Source organism: Ictidomys tridecemlineatus, chromosome 15 (genome assembly GCF_052094955.1).
Source record: "Ictidomys tridecemlineatus isolate mIctTri1 chromosome 15, mIctTri1.hap1, whole genome shotgun sequence".
Lineage (NCBI taxonomy): Eukaryota > Metazoa > Chordata > Mammalia > Rodentia > Sciuridae > Ictidomys > Ictidomys tridecemlineatus.
This window is the reverse complement of record NC_135491.1, coordinates 55,611,862-55,637,839: the sequence shown is the minus strand read 5'-3', so window position 1 is coordinate 55,637,839 and position 25,978 is coordinate 55,611,862. Positions and strand designations below refer to the sequence as shown.

Genomic DNA, 25,978 nt, shown 5'->3' with positions numbered 1-25,978 from the left:
TTAAAGGGAGTGACCTGGGACTCTTCCTCTCACTTGGACACAGGGAGGCCATCATAGGGTTATCCCTGTGTCTCAGGGAATATGGAGGCTGTAGGAGGTTGGAGAGTAGCAGTCAGAACACTCACAACATCAATCAAGCTGGCTAAATGGGTGCAGCTGGGGTGCCCCCAGCCATTACAACAGTAGCATCAAAGATCACTGTAATAGATAGGAGAATGATGGAAATGTCTGAAATTGGAGAATTACCAAAATGTGACAGTGACACAAAGTCAGCATGTGCTGTTGGGAAAGGGCCCCATGTAGCTTCAGATTATAAACATCACACCATCTGCCAAGTACAGGAAAACAGTACACCTGTACGGTCGGGCATAAATGTGTTATTGCATTCTGGGTAATTTGTTTTTTTCTTTTTTATTGTTGGTTGTTCAAAACATTACATAGTTCTTGATATATCATATTTCACACTTTGATTCAAGTGGATTATGAACTCCCATTTTTACCCCGTATACAGATTGCAGAATCACATCAGTTACACTTCCATTGATTTACATATTGCTATACTCATGTCTGTTGTATTCTGCTGCCTTTCCTATCCTCTACTATCCCCCCTCCCCTCCCCCCCCTCTACTGTAATTCATTTCTCCCCCTTGTATTATTTTTCCATTTCCCCTCACTTCCTCTTGTATGTAATTTTGTATAACCCTGAGGGTCTCCTTCCATTTCCATGCAATTTCCCTTCTCTCTCCCTTTCCCTCCCACCTCTCATCCCTGTTTAATGTTAGTCTTCTTCTCATGCTCTTCTTCCCTACTCTGTTCTTAGTTACTCTCCTTATATCAAAGAAGACATTTGGCATTTGTTTTTTAGGGATTAGCTAGCTTCACTACCATAATCTGCTCTAATGCCATCCATTTCCCTCCAAATTCTATGATTTTGTCATTTTTTAATGCAGAGTAATACTCCATTGTGTATAAATGCCACATTTTTTTTTTATCCATTCGTCTATTGAAGGGCATCTAGGTTGCTTCCACAGTCTTACTATTGCGAATTGTGCTGCTATGAACATCGATGTAGCAGTGTCCCTGTAGCATGCTCTTTTTAGGTCTTTAGGGAATAGTCCAAGAAGGGGAATAGCTGGGTCAAATGGTGGTTCCATTCCCAGCTTTCCAAGAACTCTCCATACTGCTTTCCAAATTGGCTGCACCAATTTGCAGTCCCACCAACAATGTACAAGAGTACCCTTTTCCCCACATCCTCGCCAGCACTTGTTGTTGTTTGACTTCATAATGGCTGCCAATCTTACTGGAGTGAGATGGTATCTTAGGGTGGTTTTGATTTGCATTTCTCTGACGGCTAGAGATGGTGAGCATTTTTTTCATGTACTTGTTAATTGATTGTATGTCCTCCTCTGAGAAGTGTCTGTTCAGGTCCTTGGCCCATTTGTTGATTGGGTTATTTGTTATCTTATTGTCTAATTTTTTGAGTTGTTTGTATACTCTGGATATTAGGGCTCTATCTGAAGTGTGAGGAGTAAAGATTTGTTCCCAGGATGTAGGCTCCCTATTTACCTCTCTTATTGTTTCTTTTGCTGAGAAAAAACTTTTTAGTTTGAGTAAGTCCCATTTGTTGATTCTAGATATTAACTCTTGCGCTATGGGTGTCCTATTGAGGAATTCGGAGCCCGACCCCATAGTATGTAGGTTGTAGCCAACTTTTTCTTCTATCAGATGCCGTGTCTGATTTGATATCAAGCTCCTTGATCCATTTTGAGTTAACTTTTGTGCATGGCGAGAGAAAGGGATTCAGTTTCATTTTGTTGCATATTGATTTCCAGTTTTCCCAGCACCATTTGTTGAAGATGCTATCCTTCCTCCATTGCATGCTTTTAGCCCCTTTATCAAATATAAGAAAGTTGTAGTTTTGTGGGTTGGTTTCTGTGTCCTCTATTCTGTACCATTGGTCTACCCGCCTGTTTTGGTACCAGTACCATGCTGTTTTTGTTACTATTGCTCTGTAGTATAGTTTGAAGTCTGGTATCGCTATACCACCTGATTCACACTTCCTGCTTAGCATTATTTTTGCTATTCTGGGTCTTTTATTTTTCCATATGAATTTCATGATTGCTTTCTCTATTTCTACAAGAAATGCCGTTGGGATTTTGATTGGCATTGCATTAAACCTATAGAGAACTTTTGGTAATATCGCCATTTTGATGATGATAGTTCTGCCTATCCATGAACAGGGTATATTTTTCCATCTTCTAAGATCTTCTTCAATTTCTCTCTTTAGGGTTCTGTAGTTTTCATTGTATAAGTCTTTCACCTCTTTTGTTAGGTTGATTCCCAAGTATTTTTTTTTTTTTTTGAGGATATTGTGAATGGGGTGGTTTTCCTCATTTCCAGTTCAGAAGTTTTGTCGCTGATATACAGAAATGCCTTTGATTTATTCGTGTTGATTTTATATCCTGCCACTTTGCTGAATTCATTTATTAGTTCTAGTAGTTTCTTTGTAGACCCTTTTGGGTCTTCTAGGTATAGAATCATGTCGTCCGCAAATAGTGATAATTTAAGTTCTTCTTTTCCTATTTTTATGCCTTTAATTTCTTTCGTCTGTCTAATTGCTCTGGCCAGTGTTTCGAGAACTATGTTGAACAGAAGTGGTGAGAGGGCATCCCTGTCTTGTTCCAGATTTTAGAGGGAATGCCTTCAATTTTTCTCCATTCAGAATGATGCTAGCCTGAGGCTTAGCATAGATTGCTTTTACAATGTTGAGGTATGTTCCTGTTATCCCTAGTTTTTCGAGAGTTTTGAACATAAAGGGATGCTGTACTTTGTCGAATGCTTTTTCCACATCTATCAAGATGATTGTATGGTTCTTATTTTTAAGTCTATTGATGTGGTGAATAACATTTATTGATTTCCATATATTGAACCAGCCTTGCATCTCAGGGATGAATCCTACTTGATCATGGTGCACAATTTTCTTGATGTTTTTGAATCCGATTCGCCAGAATTTTATTGAGGATTTTTGCATCTAGGTTCATTAGAGATATTGGTCTGTAGTTTTCTTTCTTTGAAGTGTTTTTGTCTGGTTTAGGAATCAGGGTGATGTTGGCCTCGTAGAATGAATTTGGAAGTTCTCCCTCTTTTTCTATTTCCGAAATAGCTTGAAAAGTATTGGTATTAGTTCCTCTTTAAAGGTTTTGTAAAACTCTGCTGTATACCCATCAGGTCCTGGGATTTTCTTAGTTGGTAGTCTTTTGATGGTTTCTTCTATTTCCTCCATTGATATTGGTCTGTTTAGGTTGTCTATATCCTCCTGACTCAATCTGGGCAGATCATATGACTTAAGAAATTTATCGATGCCTTCACTATCTTCTATTTTATTGGAGTATAAGGATTCAAAATAATTTCTGATTATCTTCTATATTTCTGAATTCTGTTGTGATATTGCCTTTTTCATCCCGTATGCTAGTAATTTGAGTTCTCTCTCTTCTTCAGCATGGCTAAGGGTCTGTCAATCTTATTTATTTTTTCAAAGAACCAACTTTTATCAATTGTTTCTTTTGTTTTGATTTCATTAATTTCAGCTATGATTTTAATTATTTCTTGCCTTCTACTTCTTTTGCTGTTTTGCTCTTTTTTTTCCTAGGATTTTGAGATGAAGTATGAGATCATTTATTTTTTTTTTAAAGGAATGAACTCTAAGCAATGAATTTTCCTCTTAGAACTGCTTTCAATGTGTCCCATAGATTCTGATATGTTGTGTTTTCATTTATCTCTAAGAATTTTTTAATTTCCTCCTTGGTGTCTTCTATAACCCTTGATCATTCAGTAACCTATTGTTCATTTTCCAAGTGATGCATGATTTTTCCTTCCTTCTTTTATCGTTGATTTTCAGTTTCATTCCATTATGATCAGATAAGATGCATGGTATTATCTCTACTCCTTTATATTGTCTAAGAGTTGCCCTGTGACATAATATATGATCTATTTTTGAGAAGGATCCATGTGCTGCTGAGAAAAAAGTGTAACTGCTTGATGTTGGGTGGTATATTCTATATATGTGAATTAAGTCTAGGTTATTAATTGTGTTATTGAGTTCTATAGTTTCCTTATTCAACTTTTGTTTGGAAGATCTGTCCAATGGTGAGAGAGGTGTGTTGAAGTCTCCCATGATTATTGTATGGTGTTCTATTACACTCTTGAACTTGAGAAGAGTTTGTTTGATGAACATAGCTGCACCATTGTTTGGGGCATATATATTTATGATTGTTATGTCTTGTTGGTGTATGGTTCCCTTGAGCAGTATGTAGTGTCCCTCTTTATCCCTTTTGATTAACTTTGGCTTGAAATCTATTTTATTTGATATGAGTATGGACACTCCTGCTTGTTTCCGAAGTCCATATGAGTGATATGATTTTTTCCCAACCTTTCACCTTCAGTCTATGTATGTCTTTTCCTATCAAATGCATCTCCTGTAGGCAGCATATTGTTGGGTCATGTTTTGTGATCCATTCTACTAGCCTGTGTCTCTTAATTGGTGAGTTTAAGCCATTAACATTTAGGGTTATTATTGAGATATGGGTTGTTCTTCCAGCCATATTTGTTTATTTATGTTACTAAACATGGTTTGTTTTCCTCTTTGATTATTTTACCCCCTTTACTGCCCTACCTCCCACTGTTGGTTTTCATTGTTATTTTCCATTTCCTCTTCCTGTAATGTTTTGCCGAGGATTTTTTGGAGAGATGGTTTTCTAGCTGCAAATTCTTTTTAACTTTTGTTTATCGTGGAAGGTTTTAATTTCATCTTCCATCCTGAAGCTTAATTTTGCTGGATACACAATTCTTGGTTGGAACCCATTTTCTTTCAGTGTTTGAAATGTTATTCCAGGATCTTCTAGCTTTCAAAGTCTGTGTTGAGAGATCAGCTGTTATCCTGATTGGTTTACCCCTAAATGTAATCTGCTTCCTTTCTCTTGTAGCTTTTAAAATTCTCTACTTATTCTGTATGTTGGGCATTTTCATTATAATGTGTCTAGGTGTGAATCTCTTATGATTTTGCACATTCGGCGTTCTGTAGGCTTCTAGGACTTGGGATTCTTTCTCATTCTTCAAGTCTGGGAAGTTTTCTCATATTATTTCATTGAATAGATTGCTCATTCCTTTGGTTTGGACCTCTATACCTTCCTGTATCCCAATGACTCTTAAGTTTGGTCTCTTTATGTTATCCCATATTTCTTGGATGTTCTGCTCATGGTTTCTTAACAGTCTTGCTGAGCTGTCTATGTTCTTTTCAAGTTGAAATACTTTGTCTTCATTGTCTGATGTTCTATCTTCTAAGTGTTCTACTCTGCTGGTAGTATTCTCAATTGAGTTTTTAAGTTGGTTTATTGCTTCCTGCATTTCTAGGATTTCTGTTTGTTTTTTATAACCTCTCTCTCCCTGTATAGTTGATCTTTTGCTTCCTGGATTTGTTATGTAATTCATTGTTGAAGTGATCTTTCATTGTCTGATTTTGCTGTCTAATGTCTTCCTTGAGATTCCAGATCATCTGAAGCATGTATATCCTGAATTCTTTATCTGACATTCCATCTGCTGCAGATATTACCTCTTCTAACGTTGAGTTGACCTGCATTGCTTGTGGTCCTTTCTTTCCTTGTCTCTTCATACTGTTCGCGTTTCTTTCTGCTTGGTGAAACAGTTGTGTTATATTTGTATTACTCTTGCAAAGTCTCCCGCGCAGGTGGCGGCTCTGCTCCTCCTCCAATTGGGGCAATGTGCCTACCACACCAGCAGGCCGCTGGGCCTGTTCTGCCAGTTGGTTGCAGGTGCACCTACCTTGCAGGTGTGGGCGGCGGCTCTGCCCCTCTGTGGGCCACTGGGCCTGTTCTGTCGGTGGTCGCAGTTCCGCCTACTTTGCAGGCGCAGGCAGTGGTTCTGCCAGTGGGTCGTAGGTCCACCTGCCTTGCAGGCACGGGTGGCGGCTCTGCCCCTCCGCGGGTCGCTGGACCTGTTCTGTCGGTTGCAGGTCTGGCCTGTTCTGCTGGGGGGGGTCGCAGGTCCGCCTACCTTGCAGGCGTGTGGGGTGGCTCTGCCACTCCACAGGTTGCTGGGCCTGACCTGCCGGTGGGTCGCAGGTCCGCCTACCTTGTAGGCACGGGGGGAGGGGGAGGCTCTGCCCCTCAGCAGGCCACTGGGCCTGTTCTGCCGGTGTTCACAGGTCCGCCTACCTTGGGGGTAATTTGTTTAGATTGGTTATTTAGGAAATTCTTGTTTTCAAATATTTTGCATTTTCAGCATCTTTATCTGCCAAATAATGACTTATAAAATCATTAATTTTAAAACTATATTAGGGTTCTCTTTCTGATCAAGTATATAAGCAAGTTTACACAGTTTGAGACAAGAAGCACACAGAACATATTATCCCTGGGTAGGATACAAAGCTGTACATCTCTGAAGTCAAATTATTGTAATCTTTGATCCTTTTGGGGGGAGAGGGGAATACTACAATATCATTCAAACTCTGAAAGCCTTTTATCTGTTGTATTGGTAGATTTTATGTATTCTGGCTGGATGCTGTTTCTTTGTAAACCCAGCATTTTTTTTATCCTCACCCCTCATTCCTCTTAAGCTCTCGAGTGCTCTTCATATTGACATTTCCTTCCCAGTTTACCCAGTAGCTCTTCCATCAGGTTGCTCCTGGGTTTACTTCTGTAAACACTGCACAGCTGGATCTCCCTTTCAGGAAAAGAATTTAGCCCACTTACCAAATTAAATACAAGCGCTTTCCATGTCATTTTGATTACTCTTTGCTTTAATTCCTTCTTTGATCCTTTTCCTTATTTTTACTCCTGGTTCAGTTTCTGTTTATCTCCTCCTCGCTGTGCCACTGCTTCTCAATTTTTACATGGCTCTCCTCAGTTTTTCAACAATCCAAATTAAAATTACATGTTCCCTTTATAGCAGAAGGCGCTTGTCCTCTGCAGGTGCTCCATGTGCCTGATAACCCAGGAGCCGGAAGCCTCAGGCCACCTCCATCTTCCCTCTCAGCCCCTGGGCTCTTCTGAGGATTCTCTGCAGCTTCTGATTATGGAATTTGGCATCAGAGTGTGTTGGGTTCCAGGAATCCTCATTTGAGACTTATCACCATCCTGTAAGATGGAATTCTGCAGAACTAGACGTTTCCTGTCTAGAGGTCCCTCTTCTGAATAAAATACTGTCTACTCGGGGCCACCTGAAAGCTTCTTTATGTAACACACATGCCTTCCTCCTGCCTTGACGTGGGGTCACCACATCCCCCGTCTTCCTGTGGGTAGGGGCATCCCTCTGTCTTGGTTTTCAGTGCTGATGTCAACAGGTCTGATTGCCTTTTCCTTATAGACAGCCATTGTGTTGGGAAGTCTAAGGGTGTTTTTTTAATTTATTCTTGGAATTTAAACATTTTACTAAAATAAGCCCAGGGCTGTGGATATGTTCTCTACTCATCCCACCTGGGTCCAAGCGGCCAACCAAATCCGTCTTGGGATTTGCTTCTAGCCTCTCGTTTCCTCCATGGTTTCCATCTCAGGGGATGCTGTCTGGATTGAAAATAGTTCTTCTACTTTATCTTTTCATTCAATAATGTCCATATCTTCTCTTATATAATAAATTCTAAACTCAAGAAGTCAGGGTTTCCTAATGTGTTTCAAATGCCTGAAAGCCTTTTTCAGCGCTCAGCTTTGATGGCTTTGGAAGGTGCCAGACTTACATTTTACGGCTCAGCTTCAACTGCCAGCAGCTGCTCCATGTCCACGTGGGGGTCTTTCTCCCCTGGTCACCGTGCGCCGTTGCTTTTCCCTGCAGGATGGTGGCTCTGTGTTGAGTAGTCATACAGGCTTCATGGCTTCAGCACTGGTAAATTTCAGCTGGCGGAGCACAGGAGGGTCTTCCTCTGTGCCTCCGTGTCTCCCAGGTAGAAAGAAATCTTTTCAACCTCAAAAACTAGGACCAGTTCAGCTTGAGAGTACAGCCCCTGGTCCTCTGGGGTTCTGGAGCATGCTGGGCCTTCTCCCCAAGGATTCACACATCTGCTTGGCCTGGAATCCCCACCAATAGGTCTTGGCACTGAGCCTCTCCAGCACTTGCACCCAGCAAACCATGTTCCAACAGGATCCAGACCTGAGAAACCCCAGGCAGCGAGTGTCCTGTCCTCAGCACACCCCCAGCACTGCAGGCTGGCCCACTGTGAGGATAAGGAAGGACATTCAGGATTCCCTGCCTTGCCTAGTCCTATTTTTCTGAATCTGACCAGTTTAGATCAGTTGAGTGGAGGTCCCTTCCCATTAAGGCAAGAATGAATATAAAACATCAACCTTTCAGAGAACAATTCAACATGTATCACAGAAAATGGCCCTTTTTTCTTTGATCTATTATGCCATTACTAAATATCTAGCCTTAGGGAATAATTTTTAATTAAAAAAATGGTTCATGAGGACTTTATTATTTATAAACTGCCAACAACCGAACTGTCCATCGGTGGGAGAGTGGCTAAGTGAATTAGGATCTTCAGCGGATCAAACAGGCATCAATGGCTTTGAAAATCCTAACAGAAAAAGTGCTTAAGGTCATCTGTGAAGTGGAAAGAGGGCACATGCGTGAATCCAACTGCAGAAATATTATATGCAAAAAATTACAAGGCAAAGGAAATACAGCAGGGTGCTAATAATGGTTATATAATGGCTGTTGATGGGTTTTTTCCCCATCCTCCTCCTTTTTACCCTAGTTCTCAAATTAAATATAGTAGGTAATAAAATGGTACTAAAAATACTCTGTATAAACCATATATACAGCTAACAAAGTAAAGGACTGAGAATTGATAAAGTAATTGTGACATGTAAATGGCTTCCTCAGAAGGGGCTTAAAGTGCTTGTTGACAGTTTTCTAGGGCTTTAAACTCTGTCTCAGCAAATGTTTTATGAGTAAACTCCATCTCAGCCCTCACTGGATCAATCACTTGCTCAGACAAATCTTGCTAGAGGTTGTTTACCCAAGTCTCTCCGTGGCATCAGAGGATATAATGATAAATAAAACGATGTTCGGCCCTGGCCATCAAGGAGAGAGCCTGGGCCTACCAAGTGCAGCCCAGTTTGACTTCCAAGAAAGGCCCTCATTCAGTGTGGATGGAAATGCCAAATGGCACCTGCGAGTGGCACAGAACCAGGTGACAGATGTAGGATTAAGTAAACCTCGAGAGCCAGCAGCTGAATGATATCCGCACACACTCAGACAACCCCTCTACAACAACGTGTTCAGAGAGCAGATCTGAGAGCTTCCACAGAAAGCCCCAGCAGCCGCTGTGCATTAAGCTTCCCTCATCAAGGAATGCAAATCTGGATAAACAAGAGTTTCTTTTAAATATACTAATTTTCTCTGCTGCTGGTGATACCTAATCACTTAAATTATTTATGATACGGTTCTGGCTTGTTTACACAGGCTTTGCAGAGCAGTCTCAGCACACACTTTCCTACCACCACCTCAAGCCAGCGCTATCACCTGGCCTTTCTGCAGATGGGCTTGGTGGGCACAGAGGGGCAGCGCTGTTCCCTCCCCAGGACACAGAGGGATGAGTCCAGGACCTGGACGGGGCAGCTTAACCAGACCAAAGGCCTTCACTTACCTGCTCAAGGCTTCAGTTGAGGGCCCCAGTTCCACCATCCCGCTAAATTAATGGGTCCTAAGCAAATAATTCAGACTTGAAAGAAAAGGAAACCACATAAAGACAGGCTTGGTGGCCTTGTTGTAACCAGGTGGCACCCAAATGCCTGACGTGGAAGAACACAGAGCTCATGTTCATTGATGTCACTGAGTGTTTGTGAAGACTGGGTGACAGTATGAAAGTGCTTCTAATCTCACTTCAAAGCAGTGGCGACTTTGCCACCAAGGAACAAGTAACCTGTCTAGATATAGTTTGGGTTGTCTTGGGGGGGGGGGGGTGCCACCAGCTCCTGTACATGTAAACATGAATTTTTGTATTGTGCTACATAAGGAAGATATATGACTAAGAAATGAAGGACGCAAACAGACCCCTGTCCATGCCCCCCTCTCCCTCTAATTATAAAAATACACACTCCCCACAGTCTAAGCTGGGGTTTTGTGGCAATTTCTTTAAACCATTTATACAAAAAAAGAATTCTGGCTTAAATCTTTCAATAGATTTAATAAATACCCCAGTCTCAATGATAAATTAAGAAATGCATGATTCACTCCAAAAGAGGAGAAATTGAAGAACTAGGAATTCTCAACCAGGCAGGGTCTGTTGGCTAATTCACTAGCCCTGGTACGGGGAGGGGAGGTCTTTATATAAATTTTCCTGACCAAGCCTTTCTATTACAGAAAGAATCATGGCAGTTGATTTTTTGGCCCATAATTTAAGGTTCAAGTGAAAACTAGTTTCCAACAAACATTACAGTTCAACATTTAAATTCTGTTTGAAGATAAGAGAGTTTCTATTATACATCCCTGTATCCTCTTAAGACAGAATTTCATCATCATGAGATTACTTTACACCAACAAAAAGTCGTGCCCCTGGCTGAGGGTCTCTGGCCCCAGGCACTGGGCCTTTATGTCTCTGCTCCTGTCTGTATTCTCTTTCATCTCGATGCTTCTGAAATGCTATGGAGTGGAAAACTACCAAGGTTGCAGAAAAAAAAAACTGAGCACAGGGAAACGGCTATGCAAAGCAGCCCGATGTTCTCGCCTCTCAGTCAAGTTCATGAATTTTTACTGCACGGGCTATAAGTATGGCCGTTAAAAAGCACCCCTCACCTTCCCCATTTAAAGGCTTTCAGCTATATTCTGAAAGTTGTCAAACCAGCAATTACCAAATCACTGGCTAGTTCTTATAGCCAAAGAATAACACCACAGGGTATGGACTCTACCCAGAAAATACAGGTTGAACAAATACGAGGAGTGTCTGGGGGCAGGACCAGCCCATCTCAACCACTGAGGTCCAGGCCCACAGTTTTTTTTTGTGTATGTGTGTGTGTGTGTGTTTTGTTTTGTTAGCTTAGCCAAAGAGAACTTGAGGGATCAAAGAACTCACCTGGCCCTTGGTGGAGCTCTGTGTCTTGTGATGGATGGGAAGACCCTGGGGGAACACTGACTACAGATCAGGCATTATAAAAACCATTTACCATACATGGGTCTGCATCTATGGAAGAGGCCACCACAAAGACTCTGAAGCTCCAGAATCACAATATATCTCCAGGTCTTCTACCATCGAACCCAAGCCCCATCTACCCAGAGTTTGGTGTTCTGTTCTTAACCCCTTTGTCCTGAGAAAACTTATCATATCCTTTAATGCCATTCAGTGAGGCCAAGACCCTTCTGCCAAGCCCACCCAAACTGGTTCTTCAAAGGAGAGACCCAAGAATCTCCAAAGTTTTGGCAAACCAAGGGGACCAAAAAGAAGGCGCCTCCAGTAGTAGAGGGGTGCAAAAGGAGCTGGGAATCCATGTAGCTCCTTCCCCAGGACTGGCCAAGGAGGATCCTTGTTGGATATTCTCAGATCCTTTGAAGGGATGACGCAAGACCAATTAAAAAAGCACCCCCAGAAAGATGAGCTTCTCTAGAAGAGCCAGGTTCTTCTTGGTGAAAGGCAGCTGAGGAACTTCCAAGGATCATCACCTGTCCAACTACACTGCCTATTCTCAGAATTGTGCAGCATTCTCTGAGAAATAGAATGCTAGGAGGAAAGACCCAGGACCTCTGCAGAATTAGATGACGTCTTTTATGACGTCTCGTGCTTGGGCTAGCTGAGTCTCATCAGCCCACAATGATCATGAGCCACTTCCACCCCCATGACTCGCTGGTGCTTCTCCACTCACCAGGACGGGCCGCATCTCACAGAAAACCAGGAGGGAAGCCAGCTCGATGTCCTCGCTGTGCCCATTCTTCAGAGGAACAGATCTAAACCCTGCAACAGGATGGGGAAATGCAAAGGCAGGAATTAATGTCCGATCGTGGCCTCTTGGGGTACCCAGAGATCATATGCCCCAAGAACAGGGAGGTCAGTGCCCCATGCGGGGGCTACAGTACCCCCTGAGAGTTGGGTATAGAGGCTAGAAGTCTCGACAGACAGGTCCACACGGGAAGCAAAGTTAAGTCTGCCATCTAGAAATGAAAAGGATTCATTCAGAAGGCATTAAAGCCCATAGAACACGCTGTGTTGACTTTAGAGTGACTGCAGCTATGGTTCAATTCCTTAAAGACTCCAAGGAGCAATGAATCCACAGCCCCTGTCCTCCATATAGGCTTTTACAAGGCACGGGATGCGGGGGTGTGTTTTATCTTTAAAGATTTCCAATCTTCCTGTCCCTTGGTAGCTCGTGGCAGTATTGATCATCCTCCTCTGGCAGCCATTCCCTGTTTACCATTAGGACCTGTGTTTGACAGTCCTTTTAATGTTTCTTTTTACTTAGGATTGGGAGGAGTTGGAGCTGAATCTCCTCTCACCCCATTAAGTAATGTCTAAGTCAGCTCATCGGGAGGGTTGGTTTCCTTGTTTTAATTAAGTAGTATGAAAGAGTGCACAGTAAAATAGAGCTCGCTCCCACCCAGTTGCTCCACTTCCTAGAACAAACCATTGTTAACTCTTTCCCAAGACGGTCAGTGCACAGAGTTTGTGCTTCTTTTAAGTCACAAATGAATAGGACCTTAAAGTTTCCATTTAACTTAATTTAGGGATCCACTCTGTGGCCCTGGTTTGTCTTCAAAGCTTTTTAATTACATTTATTCACTGATGCTCCAGGATGAGCAATGCCCAGCTAGGGAATCCACACTCTTCCCCCCAAGTTTCGGCTCATTTCTCAGTGCAAAATGTGCTCTATCAATCAATTTATGACTTTTTAACAATATCAACTGACTCTCTCACTTTCCGCCACTCGGGAAGAGAGCAGAGGTACCCATCCCAACCTTTCTTTCTCTTCCCCTAATTTGGGTAAAGATAACATTTCTCCCCCCTCCCCCCCCATATCATTTGTGGTATTTGCATTCCATTTTATAACCATCATTCTCCCACAAAAGGAGACTTAGTTATATTTTTCCAACATTTTATCATAAATGTTTTTAAATATGCAGAAAAGTTAAAATACAAGGAACATTTGTATACCACGCACCTAGATTCTACCACTAACCTTTCACTATTTACCCAACCAGTTTCCCCTTAATGCATCTCATTAACCAGAGCCCAGTATTACTTTGTATTGTTCTTCTCATATAAAATTTACACATAATGAAATGCACAAACTTAAATTGTACAGTGCTCACTGTGGATGTCTTGGTTATGTTCTTAGTTGTACATTTTCAAAAGCCGACTTTGATTTTACAGTTGAGTGACAGTTTGAGTGGGTATAAAATTCTCAGGTCACAGTCTTCCCTGTAGGATTCTGAGGACATTGGTCTCATTGGATTCTGCTGTAGAGAGGTTCTGGTTTTTACCTTATGGGTGATGTTGACTTGTGGATTTTCTGCCTGGATAGCAGATCACAGAATTCCTACCTTGCAGCTGTCATTACTCCAGATGTGAGTCCCTGAGAATTTTGTTCAAAGGCAGATTCTGACTTGGAGGCCTAAGATTCTGCATTTACCATGAGCTACAGTCTACTGATGACAGGGAAGAAGTCGGTTTAGTGTTGACATGCTGTTGGGTGCTCCAGGAGGCGGTCAGGTACCCCGTGCACTCCAATAGCATGGTTCCGAGCAGGAAGCCACTCAGACACTCCACCTGTGCCTCTGAATCCAGCAGCAGGAGCTCTGCCCCAGACCAGCTGTCTCCAGACCTCCGAATCCTGCTCAGTGCCCACTGTCACTATGATGCACTGGGAGCTCTTCTCATACACTGGAGTTAAGGATGATGAAAGGTGTTCTCAATTTCACCAAAAATAGAATTTTTATTCTTTTTCGTTATATCCCAGAGGAAAGAGAAATCATGACATATTTTAAAATAAGGTCACAATGTTTGGGGCTTTAAGCACCCAGTGGCAGTAAGAGGACTCAAGAGGCAGCATAGGAGGAATCGGGGGGGAGAGGGAGTCCTAGCTCTGGTCTTGCAACCTTGAACTAGTTAATTCACAAAGTGCTCAGATTTTAAAGGCAAACACAACAAAATCCCTTTCGTAGGATTACTATGAGGATTAAAAGAGAAAGACATTAAGGTGCCTAATGCAATAACTGGTGTTTCCTTCCTCCCCGAGCCCCAGCTGGTGAAAGGCTTAAATGCATCCTTCACAACATCGTGCCAAGCTCATTTTCGAGTTCAGAAGGCCCTCGATGCCTCGTGCGCAGAGGCACTACTCATTTTGTTTTATTCCTCCCATGAATATGGATGCATCAGGTGCTACTAGGAGCTGGCAAGGAGAGTAAGGAGGTCCCCGGTGTATCTCACAATTAGGGGAGGGTCACATCTATAATCGTCCTTGAGATTTTGTTCTTTCTTTATATCTCCAATTTAGTCATTGCCTAGGTGGACTGTACTTTGGCCGGGACACTGAGGAAATTCCATCCATTCTAACCTTTCCCCAGGGGACTGGGGGAGAGTACAGGCTCCTGCCCCATCCCTTAGGAGGACATCAGAGTAACAAGGGGTAGCAGTACGGTCAGGAATGGTAGGCACAGTTAGCATAAAAAGAAATCCATTATGGCATTAGGACTGTTAGGATTTACCAAAATCTATACCTCCTGCCTCATTCCTAAGCCTTCTTGATGAGGCTAATCCAAACAAAGCACATGGCAAGTTAGAGCATCACAGCTTAACTGCTAGGTTTAAAATAGTTCACAGGATCTGCAAGTTACCCAGTAAGGGCTGCCAAATATCAGGCCTCTGGGACTTACAAATGAATAGGCATTAAATTATGAAATCAGAGGGTTTAAACATTTTCTGAAATGCTTGTTCAGTCTACTTGCTTAGGGACTGGTATCCTCAGCGTAAGATGGGCAGCCTGGGCCCCACGCAGTTTTCTCGGTGTCATCCAAAAGCCACTTGAGGAGCTGGCCAAACATGCAGATTCTTGGGCTGATTAGAGGCCCCAGTATGCCTGCTACTCAGAAGCTGGGCTAGTAGCCAGTGGAAGAAATGGCCAGATTTATGAAACGAAGACGAGGAGAAGTTCAAGAACACGTGATGTGTTCCAAGTTTAATAACAACACCCAGTCCAGTTCTATAAGTGGCCCAAGTTTCCCAACAACACCAAGGGACTGTATTTTTTAATATAAACGACTAAAATGATAGTAACATCTTTCTCTTGAAAAATTTTTCTTAGAAAAGAGGGAAAAGTGACTTTAAGAGGGTTTCCAATCTTACCTCTCATTCATCAGAAACACCCAGGAAGGGCAAGGAAGAAATTCCACATCTAGTGGACACCTGGTTGTCAAACCTCATACACAGAATCCCGCAGGAAAGGAGATTAGAGAAACTGCCTTCCACATAAGGACAGCCATCTTACAGATCAGCCCTGAGCTCCTGGGCCACAGCCCCTGCCCACCAGGACTCTGGCAGCTGCATTGAGGAGCTTGAGCATTTGAGACTCAATGGGCAGTCTCAGTACCCAGGTTCTTACAAGCTGGTCACAGACAAACACAAAATGACCCTTCTCTACCCATGAAGGAAAATTAACAACACTCCAATTTTATAAAAGAGGAAGGTGAGTTCTGAAGGCCAGGAGAGTTGGACCTAAGACTGAGTTCCATCAGTCACTAAATCCCAGCCAGGGAGCTCAGGGAGCAGCACCAGTTCAATGACAGACAAATACTCCAGTTTGCACATGAAAGTCTTAAAGGACACAGCCCCCCATCTCACCCTTTGCCTCCCACCTGTGGATGAAATAAATGTTCAAAGGGGTCCCAGCTCCAAGCCACCCAATCAGTTTTGCACCAATTTAATCAAAACCAGGTAAAATGCTTTTTCATTCTTTTTAAAGCAAGCAGCACAGATCAAAGAACAATTCTGGCCCAAATTAAGTTTCTTGATTAGAATGCCTCTTGCCTGATTTGATGCCTTTAATGGGGTACGTGGCATGAGCCAGGAAGTTGGGGTCGCTGAACATGTCTTCCTCATAAACCACAAAGCGCAGGAATGCAAGGTTTGGGTCATAAATTTCAAATGTCACCTTCTCCTGCGATGGAGCCCAGACAGGGCTGAGGCCATTGTCATCTGCAAGGAGACCAAAGCTCGTCAGAGGCTGCATTCGCACTGCCCTCCTGGAACACATCTGCACCAAGATCCAAGAAGATCCCAGCCATCATCTTCAGGTTTGGTTTTTTCCCCTCTTTCCCAGTGGGCAAGCCGCAGTTGAGGGTGTGGCCCTCGGGGACAGAGGAAGGGAGCACATCTCCCACCTCACCTCCTGTGATGGGAGCGGCTGGAAGAAAGGCGGGTGAGAAGCGGCCTCTGTCCAGTAAGGGGAGTGGGCTGGGGGTCGCTGAAGAGCGTGTTCTAGAGTTGACAGGGAGGACCTAACCTCTAGAAAGGCCACGTGGTCAGTATCCAGTCATGCAGTAGGCTGCCTTTGGCCAGGGACAGTGATTCTGCTCTAAAAAGGCCCATAATTGACAGGTCCTTCCTGCCCTCTATGGCTGAGGTTACCCTAGTTAGACTGAATGGTGCTAAGTCAGCCACATGTGTCCCCCACTCTGCTTCTTAGCCTTCAATCCACAGGTGTGTCAGGTCTGGGTTGTCGCAGAGGAAACCCACCTAGTGTCACAAGGCAGAGTGAAAGCCCTGCCTTCCAGCCCTCGCCCGGCTCCCGCAGGCAGAGGCACAGCACCGGCTCCAGGTCCAGTGCTCTAGGAAAGTGGCCTTGCCTTTCCCCTCCCCTCCCTGTGGTGGACAAGAGGGGCACAGAAAAAGGCTAAACCACAAAGTGCACTTGGAGTCCCCTGGGGACAGCATGTGCATGTGATCCAACTGGGTGGCATTTCAGGAAAGGCCCAGGCTACTCACTCACAACCGTCGTCTTAAACTTGCTATTGTCATACTCGGCTCCACAGACTTCCACCTCTACGAAGGGACAAGCGATGCTGCGCCCAGGCTTGGGGAGATGGCGGGCACCAAGAACCTAGGACACCAAGGTAAGCAGGTTGATCCCCCGGGTCCGCCCATGAGCAGCTGAGCCTGTCCCACATGTCAGCCAGGCGTGGGCTTTGTTTGAGTCTAGAGTCCAGCTGCACAAGTTCAAAGCCAGCCTCGTCCACAGGAGAATCATAGCAACCCCTTAGGGTGTGGCTCCAGAGTGCCCACCATCACTGCTTCCCGTTGGGAAACAAGGAAGTGACGTGGAGAGTTGCGGGGTTCCCAGGTGGGAGAAGTCTGAACCAAGCCACTTGTCATCTGACCCAACAGGTGGGCACCTACCGAGGCTGGGTGCGCCAGAACAGACAGGGCAGAGGAGAGCAGGGCACCCTATTAAGCAAAGACCTTAGGTGGCATGCATTTCACTTTTTCTTCCTTAATCTCATGAGAAATGCAATCCACTTCTCGACTTTCCAAAAACTCTTAGAAAAAAACAACACATTGTCTGAAAATTGGGTTAAATTAAGAAAACTTTGACCCCTAAAACTGGCCCACAGGGGGACAAGCTCTCCTGGGTTGAGACCTGATGACATGTCCACATGGCCTTTCTCTCTCTTCCTGGCCAGAGGCTGACCTCACCCAGGGAGATTCATGCCTCTCCCGTAGAGGACCAGGGAAGGTCACTGGGTTGGATTTAAGGAGATCCCCTCCTCCCAGGACAGCACTCTAGAGGGGACCAAGCCCCCAGATGCCCTCTGGGCCTCCAGTGCAGCATGGGCCCAGCCCCCGGGAGGGCTCTACCTTGACAGTGAGAGTCATCAGGATCTTCCTCTGCGACTCGGGTGGCATAGGATCGTACTTCTCTGTCCGCATGCTCTCCGGCTGTAGGACGTAGCCCGTCCGCCCGTTGAGCGAGAACAGCGCGTGGTTCATCTGCATGTACTTATCTGCAAGGACAGCCCAGCGAGCACGATGTAAGGCCGCTCAGGGACACGGCCCTGGGCTGGGGGTGCTGTCTGGGAAGCGGTGTAGCGCTCTCCTAGACAACTTGGGGCAGTCATTCCAATAGGTATGTGACTTAAAAGACAATGTGAGTCGTAGGAACACTTTTCCAAGTATGACAGTAGGACCATAGATGATTAAAACAGGGCTGGGCGTAGCTCAGGGTTAGTGCACTTGCCTAGCATATGCAAAGCCCTGTCTTCCATCCCTAGCACTGCAAAACGACGACAGGGAAAAAAGGCTAAAAATTGGAAGCTCAAAATATCTACAAAGAAAAAACAAACTATATCACAGTGAAATCATTTTAGCTGGGTGGGGTGACACATGCCTGTAATTCCAGTGACTCAGAAGTGTGAGGCAGAAGGATTGCAAGTTCAAGGCCAGCCTCAGCAATGTAGTAAGACTCTATCTCAAAATTTAAAAAAGGACTAGGGATGTAGCTCAGCAGTAAAGCCCCACTGGATTCAATCCCAAGTATAAAAAAAAAGTTAAATCACTTTACTTCAAATGACAAGCAAATAAATACATATAAACCTTTAGCCTCTTAAGAGCTGTGGTAAATATGCTATAAAAACCTACCACATTAGATAAATCACATGAATGGAATGCATAAAAAAAATGCAAATTCTCCCTAAGTAAGTGAAAAATAGATTAACATCATCACTGGTAGGAGAAATGCCTGCAAGAGCAGATTTAATTATCTACAGGATAATATCAGTTTTCACTTATCAGCAGGCAAAAATTAAAAAGCTCAATAAAATTACATTGGTGCTGGGTACAATAGCACACACCTGTAATTCCAGTGGCTCAGGAGGCTGAGGCAAGAGGATGGCAAGTTCAAGGCCAGCTTCAGCAACTTAGTGACACCTTGTCTCAAAAATAAAACATGCTGGTATGTGGCTCAGTGGTTAAGCACCCCTGGGTTCAATCCTTAGTACCAAAAAAAAAAAATATCTGACCCTGGTGAAGTTATGCCAAAAACATGAATTCATACTTTCACCCATTTGTGTTCCTCTCCACTGTCTCTAGGGAGGCACTGTCTGCAAAGGGTCTCAGCTCAGGCACAACCCCACGCAGGTGCTCAGTGGTTTTCTGCAGGTAAAGCTTATCAAATGAGAACACAAGTGTGGGTGCCCCACCCAGTCCTTCTGAGACCCTTGCCCCACAGATGTGCACCTGCATCTGAATGATGCTCACTCGAGGGTCCAAAAGGCAATGCTCCCTCTAAGAGCCAAGGATGGGCAATGGCCCAGATGTACCTCCATGGGAGGCTTGTTAAGTAGATGACAGTTCCACTCAGTGGCGATGAAGAGAATGTAAGGAGGGAAAGCACTGTGATTTAAGTCCGTGTGTGTTGGTTTTCCCCAGCAGCTGAATACCGCGCCAGCGGGGAGAGAGCATGAAGTCCTCAAAGAGGGATGGCCAAGAGGAGGGAGCCCCCGAGACGGCCACTGCACACCTGGATTCTGTGAGCCTGAAGCTACACGTCAGCTCCTAGACTTTTTCATTATATAAGCAAAGACTGCTCCTTCTCTTAAGCTAGACTCGTGATCACACGGCCGGTGGCCACAGTGGCCACCCTTCGGGTCAGCTGCTGGGCTCTGCGTTCACTGGCATTCTGGTTGAGCCCTGGCGGTTCCTAAGACACATCGCTGGCCCCCAGCTGACTTTGCCTGGAATGATGCGGCCACCATCTGGCCCCCGGCGGCCCTCCAGTTACCTGGGGTCTGGAAGTTGAGTGCCACCATCTGGGAGCCACACAGCCACAGGCGGAAGGGATCGTAGTTTGAAGAGTCAACTCTCTGCCCCTTCGGGTAGACGCGGGTCAGGCCCTTTTGGTTATACCTCAGGAGATCGAGGGGCTTCTGTCTGACGATGCTGTCGGCCTTCGTCTCCACGAAAGAGCGGATTTCCCGGAAATCAGGGTTTTCTGTGGACAGAGGTGGGTGGATGGCACTTCACTCTCGAAGGTCTCACTCGCACATTTTCCTAATACCTGCTGCCATGGGTGGGTGCTCAGGTGGTGAAAGGTAGCCAGAAGTCCCTCGACAGGACGCTTCGGGCAGTGATGAAATGCTGCTGTGGACTCCTCCCTCGGGGGCCCCACACAATAAAAAGGAACCTCATCTTTCATACTAGATGTATGACAATTTGGGATTAAAACTACGAGATCCTTGAAGCACACAGCACTAACGAGGAGCAGGTGTGTGGGCAGCAGCAGGAAGGTGCAGGTCTTGGGAAGGAAATATGCAGAGATGGGCTCTCTCCTCAGGATGCCAGAGACACAAGTAGCACAAACCCCGCATCGTGGAGGAGTGAGAACCAAATGGTACCGCCTGTGGGCGGGATGTGATGGGAAGGAGTGCCTGGACTGGTAAAAGGAAAGGCGAGGTGGGAGGGTGTGGACGTGACACCTCACTTGCTTCCACCCAGTTGGGGTGGGACAACCAGAAGGAAACTGGCTATACCTGGCCGGGCCCATCGTGCACTTCAGCATCTTCCCCTGGACCTGGAGGGCTGGGACCTGCCTGCTATGGAGAATTTAGTGAAGATCCACTTTGTAATTTCTCCGAGGTCGGCTGAACAGTGGTCCCTGGCCCACCCAGGACCTAGAACCTATGAATCAGCTGTTAAAGGGCAGCAGGGACAGTGCAGATGCGGCTGAGGAGCTTGGAACAGGGAGACCCTGCTGGATCATCCAGGGGGGCCTGCTGTGCTCACAAGGAAGAGAAGGCCCAAGGCCAGAAGCCACCAGAAGCTGTGCAAAGCAGGAAATGGACTCCCCCTGGGGGTCTGGAAGGACTGCAGCCCCTGGCACCTTCGTTTTGGCCTGGTGACAGTGGCCTCAGACGTCTGGCCTCCAGGACTGTGTGACACAGATGTGTGCTGTTTTCAATCACCACATTCATGGTCATTTTTACAGTGGCTGCCCTCCGAGCAGGTAGGGGCCGAGGACAAAGGAGTCGGGCCTCTGCCAGGAGCAGTCAAGAGCCAGCAGGAAACGCTTTGCCCTGGAGCATCCGATTCCACAGGGAGCCCTGCTCATGGCAAGGGAGTCGCGGGGAGGGCCTTACCCAAGTTGTCCTTGGTCTTGCTGGTGGGCTTGCAGTAGACGACCAGGTCCGAGAGCTCGATGGCAATGGACTGGTTCTTCTCCCAGTACTTCAGGTTGTTCTCCTGTTCCAACGCCACCATCTTTAGTTGCAGGCACAAGACTGCACCCCAGCAACCCCAAGCCACTGGGCCCCTCCTGCCTGCTCAGACCTTCCATGGAGCTGAATGTTCTCTTGTCCTGAAGACACCCTGCCCCTCCTCCACAAGCAGCTTCCACCCAGATTTGGTGTCCAGCCCAGTCCTGGCCACAGCTCTCACAAGTAGATGGGGGCCTGGCTGGCAGGGGGGACACCTCTTTGACACTACCTCTCTTTTCTTGCCTTTCACCCCACCCCTCCCCTGAAACCAGTGGTAGTTCATCAATTCCAGATCTCTGTGCACCCTGTGGGCCAGCTCCAGCACACGTGCCTCCAGCTCCGCCTATCCTGGCTCCATCCAGAGGGCTCTCCTTTCTCCCCAGGGCCCAGGCAGCATTTCCCAGAAGGTCCACTGCTCGATCTAACTCTACCCAGGTAAGGATGAGCTGCTCACTTCACCCCACACCTGACCCCTCAGATTCTATCAGCCTTTCCCTGGCCTGGAGGAACCGTAAGAGAATATTTAATACAGTCACCATGGGGTGGTGCTCAGCTCCAGGCATGATGGATATTATTTGATCCACAAATGTCAAGAAGCAGAAATTATCGCCATGTACACAGAGAGGTTAAACAGCTCACCCGAGTAAATGCAGCCAGCTGATGTCAAGACCAGATGCTTAAGAGCAGGGACCCAAAGTCCCTGGAGAAGATGTCACTAAACTGCCCCTACATCTAGCACCACAGTTCACAGCCAGTCCCCAAGCCCCAGCAGCACCCTCAGACTCCTCACCCCTTGGTGGCTCCTGGGCCTGTCCAGCAGAGCTCTCCTGGACCTATCCAAGTCCTCCCTTTTCTGGGAAGCCTTCATGGGGAAGGGACCTGGCCCTCCTGAAGGCATCCACGCCTCTCTGCCCCAGCCAGCTTCTGCCAGGCTCAGCCTTGACCATCTCTTCCATTGTCCTGCCTTCATGCTAATGTGCAGATGGTGACCCCCTAGGGGAGTCCCTCGGCAGGAGGGCCCTGCAGACAGCACGTGCTCAGGTGGTTACAGCGGTGGAAAGGGGAAACCAGGCCCTGAGAATTACTGGGTCACCTGGGCAAATCCTACAGTCTCTGAGCCTCAGATCCCCTCACTGTAAAATGAAGCTCACAGGAATGCTCCCTCCCGGGCCATTGTAGGAATTAAACGAGGAAGCCTCATGGATCAGTAATGGGGGCCACGTGGCCCCAGGAGGCACCTCCCTAGGCAGGTGAGCAAGCAGCAGGCTCTGGCAATGCCAGGTCCGCACGTGAGGAAACGCCCCAGCTCCTCTACCCAGCCCGACCCTCACCAGCCCTTCCCGTGCTTCACAGGAGTCCTGGGTACAAAGCAACCAGAGGAGGGAAGTAGGCGTGGAGCACACCGTGACTTCTTAAGACATCAGCCCACCTAGAGCCAAATGCTCCCAGGAGACGAGGACCTTCCCAAACCTCAGCTCGCTAGTCCTCATCAGCCCGGCTCTGCACTCCTGGTGCACGATCTTCACTGTGAGTGTGTGGGGGTACAGGACACCCCAACAATAATACCGTTTGTTCTAAGCAACCCTGTCGTCAGCTGAGGCAAAGGTGAGTAGGCGTGCCACACATAGGTGGGCTTCTGGAATATGTCCCTGGAGCCCAGCTATGACAAGTAGGGACTTTACTCCATTTTCAGGCTCACAGGACCACACCAGCTCAAGAGGAAATGCCAGTTGCTTCTTCAAAATTGCTTAATGTCGCTCTGCACTGAAGGTGCTGCCCACTGGGCCACCTCGAAGTGTGGACAGATGGCAGAAATCACGTACAGACAGACGCCTGAGCTGGCCCCCAGGCAGCCGTGAGGCCTGCTCAGGAGCGAGGCTTCGAGGGTCGGGATGGGCCTTGCCCCTCAGACCCACACCAGCCCCTCACACAGGGTGGCTTGTGTCGGAGCCAGAACGCGGTCAACTCTGCCGACTCCTGTTTTTTTAACCCTCAATGTAATAAGAAGACTAAGATTGTCCTCACGAAATTTTAGCAAATGTAAAATCCAATTACAGAGGATACAGATCAAAGGCAGCAGAAAGCAGCCTTGAAGAGCTAGGCTCAATTTCAGAAAACTTCACGGACACGAGAAGGAGGGGCCAGGGCACCTCAAGTGAAGCCACACTCTTCTCCAGGAGGCGCCAAGCACAGGCACCAGCCCACACGGAGGCATTCCTTCAGGAGGCTGGTGCTGGGGACGGACTCGCAGGCTGGCTTTCTCCATCCTCAGCTAGAGGACCCAGACCAACCAGAACCTGCTCAGGAAGGGACGTGCCATCAGGTGGCACCACACAGATCACAGGACAGCGAGCCAGCAAGGACACACCTGGGTAGGGATGATTTTTCAAATGAACCTCAGGGGGGTGGCGCCCCCAACCTGAGTAACTAGGGGACAGATGAGATGTCCCTATCAGGGAATGTGCGAACAAGCTGACTTGCTGGCCACAAGCTCACAGGTCACCCAAGTGCCTAGGGGTGGTGTGACAAGGCCCCTGAATTTCTAGGACAGGGAAAAGTGGCAGGCCTTCTGAAGACAGAAACTGCCCTGCAGAAATGGTGAATCGGCAGACCCCTGGTGGCCAAGGACCAGGGAAAGGGGCTACCAGACTGCTGGCAGGTGGGCACTCCAAGTACTTTGGAGGAGCAAGAATGGACTGCATCCCGAGATCATGGGGGACTGGAGAGGTTGAGATCTTCCTCAGAAGCAAGAAAGTAGCCACAAGAAAGAGCAGAGCACCTCATGCCATCCCTGAGACGTGGCAGCCCTGCCACGTCATCCTGGCACAGAGATGTCCAAGGACATCATGGACTGCGGTCACTACCTCACCTCATCGTACCAGTCAGGTATTTGGCTCCTCGTTCTGCAGACAAGAAAGCCGAGGCCCAGTGTTCAACCCTGCCAGGATTCAAAGTCCAGCCTGCCCGACTCCAAGCCTGCTGTCCCTACCCAGGACCCCAAAACCCTCCAGCCAGGTTCTGATGCTCAGAAGAACCCAAAAAAGCCCATTCCCATCTAGAAGACGATGTGCCATAGGGTGGGTCTTGGTCACCCCTGCGTTCCAGGGAGGAGAGCTCCATGATCGCTGGCTGTGGAAGGATCTAGGCTGCTTTGAAAGATGCCCAGGACCAGGAAACGGGGACGAGGAAGGCGATACCTCCTGGGTAGGCTATGTTGGCAGGGGCGACGCTGCACACGCCAAGTCTTCTGAAAGCTCAGACGGGGCCCAGCTTCCCAGGGACCTCAAGTGTCCCTGCCTGTCACCATGCACCCAGGTGAGCAGAGGCCTACCTTGGTGTCGATCTTCCAGGTGATCTCTCGGATGCTCTGAAACCACTCAAAAAGCTCCTCCACCCTGTCCGTGGCGAACTCCACAGGAGGGTCACCCTGCTTCTTGGGCTCCAGGATGAAGACAAAAGACTTCTGGTTCTTCCCCTGCGGGGCTTTCACTGCGGGGGATGGAGAGGAAGGCCCGTTAGAAGCCCCGAAGAGCAGACCGCACGCTGCCCGAGACATTTCCCAGGAACCACCCCGAGCCACCTCTGCAGGCTGTCCTGGCACTGACTGGACGACACACGTCCTGCCCCAAGGTGGCTAGTGGGTTCAGCAGTGGTGTCCCAACAACGTCAAGTGCCCAGTCCCCGAGAACCCGACCTTATTTAGAAATAGATGTGCTCGGTGAGGGATCCCAAGCTGAGACATCTGGGTTTGGGGTAAACCCTAAATCCAAGGACTGGTTTTCCATTAAGAGACAGGAGGGGGAGACCTGGACTCAGATGCAGGAGCACAGAGACATGGAGGCAGACACCAGGGCGGTGAAGCACAGCAAAGCATCAGCATCAGCCAGCGAGCAGAGGCCTAGAGAGGCCTCCACGGAGAACGTGTTTACAGAAAAGAAACCTATAGTTATGAGGGGGAGATGACCTGCCTAAAAAGATCAGCTCTAAGATTTCTGAGCTCCTGGCTGCCAGGCGATACTCTCAGCAGTGACACACACTGTGTCTTGCTCAGTCCTCATCTCAGCCTCATGGGGCACCACTACCTTGTTGTCCGTTTTAAGGAGACGAAACTGAGGCCACACAGGTGGCAGAGGCAAGATCAGACCTCCCTACTTCATGCCTCTGCTCTGCAGGAGGGGAGGCAGATGCTCCAGGGTGTTGGGGCGTGAAGGGGAGTTCCCCCAGCCCTGTGCACCTAGGAGCTCACCTTGGGACCTGAGGTGTGGTGGTCACTAAGGAGCTCGGTTCTGTCATCTGGCAAGGGCAGCAAAAACTCCTGTACCCGGCCACCCTACTGGATTGTTGCCAGGGGAAACCAGAACCAAGTGATGCAGGCAGAAAGCAAAGTGCTGGGACACTGTCCTCTGAGCCCTCGGGGACCAGGCCTCCCCAGGGAGGGCCTTGTGGGGAGCAAGCCCAGGCTGACAAACCAGTGTGCTCCAGCAGAGGGAAGCTACCAGGCCCTCGGCCCAGAAGGTCTCTCGCTGCCTGCACCCCGCTTTGAGGGAGCTGCGACCTGCCCCCTAAATACAGGCCAGCTCCAGCCCCAGCAGCCCATGCAGATCCAACCCTGCCACCACAGCACAAGCCCGCGCCTGGGCCACACCCTCACTTCCCCCTCGCCCCAGACCCCCTGTGGGCAGTCTTGGTTTCCTGGTCCCTGGCTGAACAGAGAAAAGTGTCAGGATGCCATCTCATAGCG

At 47.2% G+C, this 25,978-nt stretch overlaps 1 protein-coding gene across 2 annotated transcripts in view; it reads right to left on the bottom strand.

The window, feature by feature from the left end:
• Positions 1-25,978, bottom strand: part of Plcg2 (phospholipase C gamma 2) — a 132,485-nt gene that overhangs the window by 7,032 nt on the left and 99,475 nt on the right. For both annotated transcript variants that reach the window (XM_078032730.1, XM_078032729.1), the window contains exons 25-31: positions 24,569-24,726; positions 21,121-21,223; positions 19,767-19,976; positions 17,846-17,991; positions 16,976-17,090; positions 16,019-16,186; positions 11,865-11,953 (exon numbers count right to left, since the gene is read on the bottom strand). In XM_078032730.1, the coding sequence (XP_077888856.1) occupies positions 11,865-11,953; positions 16,019-16,186; positions 16,976-17,090; positions 17,846-17,991; positions 19,767-19,976; positions 21,121-21,223; positions 24,569-24,726 (989 nt within the window). The remainder of the gene's footprint in view (positions 1-11,864; positions 11,954-16,018; positions 16,187-16,975; positions 17,091-17,845; positions 17,992-19,766; positions 19,977-21,120; positions 21,224-24,568; positions 24,727-25,978) is intronic.